The 12185-nt window shown below is 58.9% G+C and overlaps 1 protein-coding gene across 1 annotated transcript in view; it reads right to left on the bottom strand.

Annotated features, from left to right (window-relative positions):
- RXRA (retinoid X receptor alpha) overlaps positions 1 to 6423 on the bottom strand; it is a 99828-nt gene extending 93405 nt beyond the window's left edge. The window contains exon 1 of the mRNA XM_053558692.1: positions 6105 to 6423. Coding sequence (XP_053414667.1) covers positions 6105 to 6150 — 46 coding nt within the window. The 5' untranslated portion in view covers positions 6151 to 6423. The remainder of the gene's footprint in view (positions 1 to 6104) is intronic.
- Positions 6424 to 12185: the final 5762 nt, after the last annotated feature.

Here is a 12185-nt window from a genome sequence, read left to right as displayed (position 1 = left end):
GTCTGCCAAACTAGCCAGGCCTAGCCAGGCCAAGGGTAGATGGCCACTCATAGGAGCCCCAGGCCGGCCTGGGACCAGCACTGGCCACAGGGAGCCAGAGGGTAGCGCCTCCTCTTTCAGCCCTCACCTCACTGCCTCCAACACCCCCATGCACTGTGCTGGAGGCCCAATTCCAACTATAAAGACCACCACCCCAAGACACGAAGTCTCCAGGCTCCCAGGACCACCCTCCCGGCCAATCCCTCCACAGTCTCACGACCCCACACCACCCCTGCTGTGGGCCTTTGTGCCTTGGTCCCTGCCTCTGGGCACTCCCCCACCTATCACAACCCTCCCTCCTTTAAAGCCCAGCCCAGGAGGGCTCCAACAGAAACTGCCCTTTTCAATGGGTATAGGATCAGCCCAGCACCAGCACCCAGGTGACTTTCTCAGGCCACGGTGAGCACTGGTGGAGTGGGGCTCTGTGTGTGTGTACATGCACGCACACGTGTGATATGCATGTGGTGGAGGCGGGACCACAGAGATAACCGTGCCCCTGCCCTGGGTGCCCGGTATGGCCCTCCTCACCCATCTGCTCCCCAAGGCTGCCACACAGCACCTCCCTTGCAGAGTGAGGAAGTGGGTGCCAGGGCATGGGGTCTGCAGGCTGTGCTTCTGGCTGCTCCCCTCATCTACAGCTTCCCAGTCAGGTGGGGACTCGCCCAGCCTACGCACCCCCAGCCTAGGATGACCTACAGGGCTCAGACCCCACAGCCCAGAGAACAGAGCTGACACAGCAAGCCCTTGACCCCTATCAGACCAGAAGCAGGACTCCCAGGGAATCAGGATGCTAACTGTGGAACAGGGACTGAGGACAGGTTCTGGCCAGGTGGAGCTCAGAGCTAACCCCCCAAAATCAATATGCTGAGAAAAAAGCAGAAAGAACCACACGGAGGCACAACAGCAGAGCACAGAGCCCCCTTCATGTAGGGCTCAATTTCCCCATCCATGATATGGGCTTGTCTCTGTGAAGCTCCCCGCCCCCAAGGTCCTGAACACAAGGACCTGGTACACAGCAGGCACCCTCTGTACAGGCGTTGAGTCCTGACAGGTTAGGAGAGATTTAGCATAAAGGGGTGGACAAAACCAGCCGGGACTACGGCGCTCCACATGCACATCTAGAGCGGTCTGGCTGGCACGTAGGCATGCCAGGGAACAGGCGAGGGTGTGCGCACGTGCGTGTGTCAGAGTGTGAGCACGCACACACTCAGGCCTTGCACACGAGCACATACCCCTCTCCCCAACGACAGCCTGGCCAATTTTACTTAGCTGCTTTCTGCTCCATTTCACGCCCATTCAGCTGCTGAGCTAGACAATTGCTTTGTAACTCTAGGGTGCAATTTCCCTGTCTGTGAGGCACTGGGGCACAACTGCTCAGAACATCTCGCACCAGGCTCAGGTGGGTGTGCAAAGGCGCAGTCACTCGCCCCACCCACCTCCTCGGGCCTTTAGGAAGAGTCCCCTTAGCAGGGCTGGACCCAGAGCAGGCCTCCGCCCAGAGGAGGGGCTACTTGACTACTGGTCCACACCCTCCCTCCCTCTGTCTCCCAAGCTGCTCCTACACCTGACAGCACCTGCAATCGTTGTGGCCTGGTTTGGGTTCAACACTAGAGACCTGGCCCCACCCTGATCCAAGCGGGAGACCCAAGGAGCACCTGGCCACAGCCCTCGCCTTGGGAAACAGCGAGACACACCCCACAAATGGAGCTCCTCCAATTCCCAGACAGTCTGCAACATAGCAGGCTGCCTTCCCCAGCACCCTCGGGAGCCGATGAATGCATCCATTTTACAGATGGACAGCCAAGGCCCAGAGAGACCAAAGGGCAGGCCACACAGGCAAGGCCAGAGGACTTGACCTCAGCGTGACCACCAGCCAAGCAACAGAACACAGCCAGTGGGAGCCTCTTCTGGGAAGGTGCCAGTCCTAGGATCCCTCTGTCACTATCCCCCCATCCAGGGACAGCTGGGTCAGCTGGATGTGGACAAGCAGTGACAAAGGGCCAGACCGAGAAGGGGCAAAGTGAAGGATGGAACTGACCTCTGGAAAATGCAAATACTGCCAGTAGATGGGTGGAAGAAGGGGAGGGAGGGGACGGAGGGGCTCTGTGCCTCCACCCCTCTACAGGTGAAACCCACCTACCTAATAAGCATCAAGACAGAGGTCCCCCAAGATGGCCCCCAAATGTACATTAGCCCCCACCAGCCACAGTCCAGACTCCCAGGCTCTCAAGGCTCCAGGCCCTACCCCTATACCTGACCCAGCCAGTGGCCAATTCCCTTGGAAACAGACCAATTAGTGCAGTGGTTCTGAACCTTCCTAAAGCCACTAACCTTTAATACAGTTCCTCATGTTGTGGTGCCCCCCAACCATAAAATTAGTTTTGTTGCTACTTCATAATTGTAATTTTGCTACTGTTATGAATCGTAATGTAAATATCTGATATGCAGGATATATTTTCATTGCTACAAAGGGGTCGCAACCCACAGGTTGAGAACCACTGAATTAGTGGGACACCTCAAGGCCTGGCCACCAAGTCAACTGAAACCAGCAAACTTCAAGCCCAGCAAAGAAGGGAAGGAGGGGCCGGTCTTAGCTTGTGAATCCCCAGCTCTGAACCAGTGTGAGGCTTCTGCTCTGTCTGCTGGGACAGCAGAGCCAGGCCCAGGAGCCTTCTCCAAAAAGACCAGGCCTTCTCCCCACTCAAGGCTCTGGCCCTGAAACATTCAAGCCACAGCAAGACTGGATGCCACCCAAGAAATGAAACTCCCCAGGCAGCCTCAGTTGGCTCCAGGTAGACATTTAAGACTTTCACCCCACCCCCACACCACCTCATATGCAACTGAGGTCTATGTCACCCTCTCCTGATGCCAGAGCCCACCCCCATGTGCACGGCTAGCCCCCAGGGACAGAGGGGTGCACCCTGATCACTCCATCTTCGCCTGCACAGTAGTTGCCCAACAAATCCTCCAGGTACCCTCTACTAAGAGAAAGTGACAACTACCTATAGCAAGGTCAGCACCAAAGAAAGTATGGGAAAGTTGACTCTGGGGAAGAGGCCAAGGGAACAGAGTCAGAGGGGCCTCAGGATGAAGAAGACCCACCAGCCCTGAAGGAACGGCACAGCTGAAGGAGCCGCTGGTGGAGCTGGGAATCAGCCCAGAGCAGCCACCCCCATGTGATCAGAGCTGCTGGTTCGACTTGGCACCCCACCTACCCCAGGGTACTCAACACCTCCTGTCTGGGGGCCCAGCTCAGCCCGCCCATGACTGGGCAGAGGGGTTGGGACTGCACGCTTGGGCCGAGATACAGCAGCCAGCCCCAAGCAAGGATACTGGCCAAGAAGTCCACAGCCATGGTGAGATCAGGCCATTTTTCTCACCTTGACACTTCCCAGTCAACAAAGCCCCCTCCAGAGTTTACCAAAACAAATGCCCCCACAGTGGGCACTGCCAGGCTGAGAAACGAACTGCCTCGTCAGGCCTGAGCTGGACTCCAAGCCCAGCCTTCTGGGAGTCACGTGACCCTGTTATTTCGGGAGGCCCCGGGAATGTGCTCTATTTTGGGTCCCCAGGGCTCTGATGTTACCAGAAGCCCCTCGCCCGGGCTCCAGGGTCACCCAGGTCCCTGAGTGTCCCCCAAGGGTGGCCAGCCACTGGCCACCTGGTCTCTTTGCACAAATGGGCCACTAGCAGCAGAAAGGATCTGGTATGGTCTGAGACCTTTGGATTTTGCAGACTCAGACTTATGAGTCCCACCAGCTGGGCCTTCACAACAGGCACCAGGCAGAAACAGTCCCTTATTCCTCCCTGCCTTCACTGGGCAGTTCATCAGGCAATGACTGGAAGCCTCCCCAGGCCCAAGCCCAGTGGCAGCGAATGCTGGGAAGAGGAAGCCCTCTGTGCCCCAGACCCCAAAAGTGATGAGGCAACTGGTAGGGGCAGCTGAGCCTTAACAGCAGCGCCAGGCCTGACCCAGGCAGCTAGCCACCAGGACGAGCCTGGCTCTCCAACACTCACCCCCCAGCAGGGATTAGGTTGTGTTGACAAAAGGGCTTAGGCAAGTAGCCGCTTAAATGGACCTTCAACTGCACTGGACTTCAGAGCAGGTCACAAGCTTAGAAAAAATAAAACGTAATCAGAGCCTAGGACTCTCTGCTCAGCCCAGGGCGTGGGCTGCCTGGGAGGCCATCGGCCAGTCGGGAGACCAACAACAGAAAATGCCCAGCCTCCTTATGGTAGGGGAGCATTCATCACGGTCCCTGGGGCAGTGGCCAGGCATCACAACCTCTCCTTTGCACAGGGACTCTGAGACAGCCACCCTGTGGCCTAGGCACCAGGCCCTACGTGGGCTAACTCCCAGGACTAGCCCTGTCCCTCCAGGACCATTAGGAACAGAGACTTGTTGCATTCCCAGTACCCAGCCAAAGTGTGGCCAGGGTATGTGCTGGGCATCCTTGTTCCAGAAGGAATCCTCTGGAAAAGCCCAACTCTGTGCGTGTGTGTGCACGTGTAACAAGGCTCCCATGGAGCAAAGACGACGTCACCGTTCTGCACAGAAGCCCCAGCCAGCCCCACAGTAGGCCTGGCCCTAAGTCACAGACAACTAACTCAGCTTTCTTTTCTCTTTCTCTTACACCAGCACCCCACAGGCAGGAGGCTCAAATTCCAAATCCACCAATTGGCAGCCTCGGAGCTCAGCCTCTCCCAGTCAGTATTCTCATCTGCAAAATGGGGACATGTACCCACCTTGGAGGCTGGAGCCCCACAGCTCATCCAAGGAGAGCACCCATGTCTCCAGCAAGGTCTCCATCAGAGAGAGGAGAGGACATAGGGAATGAATGCGTCTTCCGAGATGTAACACACTTGGAACCCCCACACTTACCCTAGTCACCCTGCAGCTGGCTGGCTGGCTGGGTGCTCAAACCGTCTCTGTCACTCCCAGGGGGACTAACTATGCCAGCTCCCCTGGTTGTCCCACTCTCACCAAACGTCCCTGCGCCCATGCTGGGTTCTGAACACCTCCCAGGTTGGCCAAACTGCACCCCCTACTGCAGTGGGGTGGGTAGGCAAGAGGGGCTGTAGTCAGTGGGGCTTCACTCACAATCAGCTGTTTTAATTTCCATTCAGCACAAATCCTTCACCCCGCTGACAGCCTGGCTGCCATCCCACCACCAAATTAATATCCTTCCTGGAGCCCATTTATAAAGTCTTACCCTCCCTGCCTCTCACTGGCTTCCACACCCTAGGGAGGGCACTAGGTGGGGGCCCTTGGCCAGGCCTCCTCCTTCTCCCAGGAAGGTTGGGTACTGGAGTTGGCGGGCAGTCTGGGGATACGACGCTTCTGGCCAGGATAGCAGCCAAGAAGAGTAAGACTGACCCTCCTTCCTCCTCTGTCCTCCCCCCACATGTAGGACCAGCCCCAAAGAGCACCAAGAGTGCCAAAGTGAAGGGCCTCAGTCCTGGGATAGGGGCTTCGAAGGCTTGATGACCCCTAGATGACCCTGCCCACCCGGGCTCCCCTGCTTTAGGGAAAGAAGGGGTCCCAGTCTGCTCCCTCGGCAGGCACACACCCACCAGCCAGCAGCGGCCTGCTGGAAACGGCAGCCCGACGGGCAGGCTGCGCAGAGGCCACTCGGCCCCACCGCGCCGTCGGGTCCCGGGGCCAGGGAGGCCGGGAGCCATCGAGCGCAGAAGTTGCTCCTCCCGCTCAGGCCCGGCTCCTGCGCGGCGGGGCCGGAGCTGGGCTCCAGAGCTGCCTGCGGGCGCGCGGGGCGCAGGGCCGGTGCCAGCGCTGGGGGGACCCCTTCAACCCCAGCCCGCCGCCAGCCCGCTGCCCACTCTGGCGCCCCAGCCAAGTCCGGCCCGGCGCAGGCCAGGGGCCGCCCGCTGCCCTCGCGCCCTCCCGCCCGCCCGGGCCCAGGGAAAAGTTGCCCCGGGCCGACCCCCAAAACGGCCCGGCGCCCCAACTCTCCCGAGGGCGGGCGGGCCGAACGCACCCCTCCCCCTGCCCCAGCCCTGGCCACGGCTCTGGCCCCGATCCCCGGCCCGGCCCGGCGAGCACTCACCGAGAGGCAGGAAATGTTTGGTGTCCATGGCTGCCAAAGAACTCATGCCCGGCCGGCGGCGCGAGCAGCGGGCGGCGAGCGCGGCGGCCCCCGGCGCGGCCGGCCCGGGCCCGGGCGGCGGGGAGCCGGCGGCGGCGGCGGCGGCGGCGGCGCGCGGAGGCCGCGGCGCGGCGAGTTGTTGCAAAAGTCGCCCAACAATGTAAACTACTTGTGTCTGCGCGCCGCCGCCGCGCGCGCCCGCCCCGCGCCCCCGCCGCCGCGCGCCCGCGTCCCGCTCCGACCGCGGCTCTGCGGCGCCGGCGGGGGGGCGGAGAGGGGCCCGCGACGGGCGCGGACTCCGCGCAGCGCCGCGGCCCCGCCCGCCCGCCGCCCGCCGCGAGTTGTGAACGCCGCGCAAACTTGCAAGTTTGCCTCCGCCAGGGGTTCCCGGGAGCCGCGAGGAGGCAGCGTGGGAGGCGGCGGCGGGGGAGGGCGCGGGCGGGGGCGGGAGCAGAACTCCCTCCCCGGGCTGCCAAAAACACACGCGCGCACAGACGCGCGCGCGCGGCCAGCGGGGGAGGAGGAGAGCGGGCCGGGAGCCCAGCGGCCGGGCCATTGTCTGCGGCGGCCACACAAAGCGGCCGGGCGGTGGCTGCGCGGGGACCCCGGCCCGGGTCGGGCTAGCGCCGAGCGTGGCGGGACGGCCCTGGCGCCCACACCTCGCCCACCCTGGAGACGCGTGGGGAAACTGAGGCCCAGGAGTAGCAACGCGCCTCAACGCCAGAGTGCAGGCCCCTCCGTCAGGGGGACGTCTACTCTCTTGGACGCCCCCCCAGCCCGTCTCCCATCTTTCACACCGGAGGCCCCCCCATCCCTACCCCAGCGCTCTGGCCCCCCTACTGCCCACCCGCGAGTGGGGGTGCTCAATCTTCTACACTAGCCCAGACTTCTTGGACCCCTCCTCCAAGGCACCAGGCTGCCGGAGTTAGACATGGACTTTGTGGCCAGTGGCTATTTTTATACCTTGGGTAGTTCTCGGCCCTGACTTTTAAATTCATGATTTGTTTGTTTAAAAACGAAAGGAAGCACTCCTGCCCTGGGACAGTTCGGGCCTTTTCCTCCAGCGCCTGCCCGCCGTCTTGGGCGGCTGGAATTCGTGCTTGGGTGTGAGCTACCTGCGCAGAGCCAAGCCGGCCCTCCGGAGCAGGCACAGCCCAGGCCGCGGTGCCGCAGCCCCCTGCGCCAGGCTGGCCCAGCAGCTGCGCCTCCCTCCTCGCCCCACCCCTGCACGCCCGCGCCCTTTTAGATGCAAGGTCCCAGGGTGCAGACCCAGCTCTGCGAGGCAGGGGGGTTTACCAGAGTCACCAGGCTGCATGGCTCCCAGGTCAGGGGATGTGCACAGGAAGAGCAGCAATGACCAGATGTGGAAGGTCATCACACTGCCGAGTGAAGCCACAGCCCATGACTACAGAGAGTGTACTGCCTGGGTGCACCACTGCCACTCGTGCGGTCACCTTCTGGGCTTCACTTGCTTCACTTTCCTCCTCTGTGAAATGCAGCAGAAAAAAGACACTCCTAAAGTCAGATAACCAGGAGCCAGATCCCAAGAGGACCACTGTGGCCTGTCCAGGAGGGAGGCCCTCATTACACATGGGGCAGGAACACCCTTGCGGGCTGTGAGGGTGATCCCTGTTTGGGCAGCCCACCCCCAGCACAGGCCTATTCACAGCTCTCTCCACCCTTCCCCTATTTGCTGGTTCCTGGGCCCCCAGCAGAGGCTCCACACATCCCCATCCAGCAGGCAGCCTGCCCCCCTTCCCTCCAGCAGCAGCAGCCACTTTCCTAAGGCTCCGCCTGATATCCTGCCAGGCCCCCCAGGGGGTGGGGCGGGCAAACAGAACAGGCCCTGAGAGGGAGGCCCTATGAGCACCGACATGTACTGGTTCCCAGGCCTGCCTCCGTTGCCCCTCTATGGCACATAATCTGTGGCCTTTTGTGGCCCCCGTTCTCCTGGCATGAGTCAGACCTCATGGGCCATGCAGAACAAGTGGCCAGGAAGAGATACTCCTAAGACACAGTACACTCTCTCCTTGACTTAGAGTCACTCTGAGACCCTCTAGCAGCCATGGGCAGTGGGCAGAGCACTTCCCACAGCAGTGAGGGTGAAGCCAGCATTTGAACCGAGGGCCTGTCCTTGGAATCTTGGGGCCACCAAGGATGCCAGCCTCTACAGCAGCAGTTCTCAACCTGTGGGTCGTGACCCCTTTGGACTGTATTCTTTTCAATTTATTTTATTTTATTTTATTTTATATTTTGATACAGAGTCTCAAGCTGTCACCCTGGGTAGAGTGCCGTGGTATCACAGCTCACAGTCACAGCAACCTGCAACTCCTGGGCTCAAGTGATTCTCCTGCCTCTGCCTCCCAAGTAGCTGGAACTACAGGCACCTGCCACAAAGCCTGGCCACTTTTTGGTTAAAGCAGTCATTGTTGTTTGGTGGGCCCGAGCTGGATTTGAACCTGCCAGCTTAGGCAGGCGCCTTAGCTGCTTGAGCCACAGGCAACAAGCCATCCTTTGGACTGTATTAAAGGTTCACGGCATTAGGAAGGTTGAGAACCACTGCTCTACAGGTTCCATGGGTCCTCTACACAGTGACCAATGACACAGCACTAGCTTCCTGCCACAGCAGTGGGCTTTGTGAGCTGTGGACACCCTGTCTACGCTGGCCTCGGGACAGAAAAGATGAGAATAGGCAGAGGGCAGCGGAAGAAAAACGTGAATGACCACTGTTTTCCAACGTTGTGGATAGTTCCATCAGTCAAAAAATATCTGCAGAGCCCTTACCAGGGACCAGACCCTGGGCACTCTGGTGGAGGTGGACAAGTCATGGGCCAGGTCCCAGTTCCACTTCTCACCAGCCATGTGGCCCTAGCCAGGTCACTTTCCTACTTGTTCCTCAGTTTCCTCCTTTGTAAAGTGGAAACAGCCACACCCTCCTCACTGAGTCACTGAGATGACTAAGTGAGATAATACAGGGAGAGGCCTCTGAGCAGAAGCTGCTCAGCAAGTGATAGTTATCGTTAGCATTATGCAATGAGAATGGGTTAGGCAGTCACTGCCCCCTGGGAGGCATAGCCCAGAGGGGAGATGAGACATGCCTAAGGGAACCCAGTGATGGAGGACAGGGCCGTCCAGCCAGGGGGTACAGTGGACTCTGGATCACTGGCTCCTGAGCTGGGTATTTTTTGTTTCATTTTGTTTTGTTTTTTGTTTTTTGTTTTTGAGACAGAGCCTCAAGCTGTCACCCTGGATAGAGTGCCGTGGCATCACAGCTTACAGCATCCTCCAACTCCTGGGCTCAAGCGATTCTCCTGTCTCAGCCTCCCAAGTAGCTGGACTACAGCCACCTGCCACAATGCCTGGCTATTTTTTTGGTCGCAGCCGTCCTTGTTTGGTGGGCCCCGGCTGGGTTCAAACCCGCCAGCTCAGGTGTATGTGGCTGGTGCCTTAGCTGCTTGAGCCACAGCACCGAGCCTGTTTTGTTTTTTGAAACAGAGTCTAGCTCTGTCACCCAGGCTAGAGTGCAGTGGTACGGCCATAGCTCCCTGCAATCTCAAATTCCTGGGCTCAAGGGATCCTCCTGCCTCAGCCTCCCCAGTAGCTGGGACTATAGGCATACACCACCACGTCCGGCCTTGACTTAGGTTTTGAAGGAGGTTTTCACCAGGCAGGGGCAGGGGTGAGGCACCCCAGGCAGAGAGCTGGCCTGGAGGTAGGAAGGAGCAGCGAGCAGCCCACTTGGCTGTCAGGTCTGAACACCCCCCAGGCAATGAAGTGAAAAGCCCAGCTCCTAAAGTCACCTCCTTGGTGGGCAGTCTGGCTCCCATCCCACTGTCCCCTCTCTCCCAACCTCATCCCTTACACCCTCTTGGTGCCGGGAGGCGGGGAGGCACAACAGGCAATTTTCCACAAGGGTCCCTCTCATCCCGGGAAGGGTGGAGGTTTGCGAAGGGGCCTGTGTTCCCAGCTCCTGCCTGTCTCCAGCACTCCTGGAGACCTTGGGAGAGTGGAGAGGACCCTCTGGACCCGCAAATCTGGGCTCACACGCCACCGTGGTGGCCAGAGATGGTGGGCAGCTCCCAGCCTGGCCTTCCTTGTCTGTGGGGGCGGGGGCTACGTGCCCAGGGAGCCAGGCAGGCAGAGATGGAGAAGAGTGGCCCAGCAAAACACAGCAGCTCCTTGACGGAAAATGATGAAGCTGCTTCTTATTTCTGTGGCCACTGTTTCTCACTCGTCTCTCTATTTGGGACTCTTTGGTGCGAATGATTCCACATGAAACCGCCCAGAATGGTGGCTTCCCCCTTTAGAGAGGCCAGGTCCAAGCGAACTGTGGAAAAATCCATCCCTTGCCTTCCTGTCTTGTACTCCTGCAGCCAAAAATAGTTTTTAGTAATATCCATCTATTTACAACCTGGGATCTAAGAGAGTTTTGTTTTTTGTTTGGGACTTTTTCTAAATTTCCCTGAAGGTTGCTTTTTAAGGTACTTGGGCCTATTCCGTGTGCCCACTCAGTCTTACAAACAGTCTCGGGAACCGCTTGGTGAGTAACGTGTTGAAAGACCGGTGTCTATGCCAGCGTCTGGATGGATGGCCCCCAGCAGCTCCCAGGACACTAAGGAGGTGCCAGGCTGCTTCCGGTTCCTTCCTACAAAGGAGGATTCACGTGATCCTGAGCTGGTGACCGGCAGAATCTCACTGAGGTTTAAGGCATTCCGTCCCCAACAAGGCAGGCCAAGGGCTTAGGCATTTCAGGCTTATTCTCTTGGACAAGGTGGCCTGTCCAACCTGCCTCTATCCCCAAACACACCGGTGCAAAGGGACCCTTTCTCACCTCCCCTGTGGCTCCTTTGGGGCTAACACTTTCTGTCTGTGGTGACAAGTGACTCAGGATAGGAGGTGGGTGATGCTCAGAGAGACAAGGGCTCACCTGAAATCAGCTAGCAAGGCCAGATGGGGTTGGGACAGGGACCCTGAGGTCCCATCCCCCTACCCCATCCCAGGTCCTCTCTCCATCGCTTAGGGAGAAACAGGCTCCAGGCTTAAGGAGACAGGGTCTGGCTAGTGACAAAGGACAGGATTTCACGACTACTCCCACAAGAGCCAGTAGATTCACTCCAGAGCTCAAAAAAGCCAAAGACATACAATGCTCCTACCAAAACCCACGGCCAGCTGTGAGGAGCCACAGACACGTTGGGCGGGGTGAGAGCTGTAGAGTCTGGAAAGGAGGACACAGTCAGTTCCAAGGCACCCCAGGTGCCAGGCCTGCTGCACGCTTCCCAGCACCACCTCCTATAACCCCATCCCACACCCCCAGTCTCCCGGTTCCCGCTTTCACAGAGCAGCAACGACTGACTCAAGATCTTGCAGCGGCTCTAGCACACCGGTCACCAGACTCAGGGCTGAGGTCAGTGGTCAGAAGCTTCTGGAGAGCCTCTGGACAGCCTTTCATCCTTCCTGCCCCTACCTGCTCTCATGGTGTGTGGGTCAGTCAGCCAGAGCACAGGTTCCAGGTACAACCAGAGTCCAGAGGGAAGGGACTGGTTCTAAGTTGGAAGACAGGGTGCTAGGGGAGGTAGCAGGAATAAGAGGCGATAGCCTAGCTCAACCTCTAACTCTAACGTGGTCTTTGACAAGAGCCTCTCTGAACTTCTTCTATAAGATGGAGAAAAGAGGGGCGGTGCCTGTGGCTCAGTGAGTGGGGTGCCGGCCCCATATACCGAGGGTGGCGGGTTCAAACCTGGCTCCGGCCAAGCCGGGCGTTGTGGCGGGCGCCTGTAGTCCCAGCTACTCGGGAGGCTGAGGCACGAGAATCGCTTAAGCCCAGGAGTTGGAGGTTGCTGTGAGCTGTGTGATGCCACGGCACTCTACCAAAGGGCCATAAAGTGAGACTCTGTCTCAAAAAAAAAAAAAAAAAAAGATGGAGAAAAGAACCAGCTAATTGTGGAGGCTTTTTGACAAGAAGGAGAATGTGACATCAGGAAAATGGATGTTAACATACCGCAGAGGTGGAAAGGTGTGAAGGCTGCAACTCAACCTGCGCAG

The sequence above is a fragment of the Nycticebus coucang genome, chromosome 2 (assembly GCF_027406575.1).
Source record: "Nycticebus coucang isolate mNycCou1 chromosome 2, mNycCou1.pri, whole genome shotgun sequence".
Classification (NCBI taxonomy): Eukaryota; Metazoa; Chordata; class Mammalia; order Primates; family Lorisidae; genus Nycticebus; species Nycticebus coucang.
The sequence above is the reverse complement of the archived record's forward strand: the minus strand, read 5'-3'. Positions and strand labels throughout refer to the sequence as shown.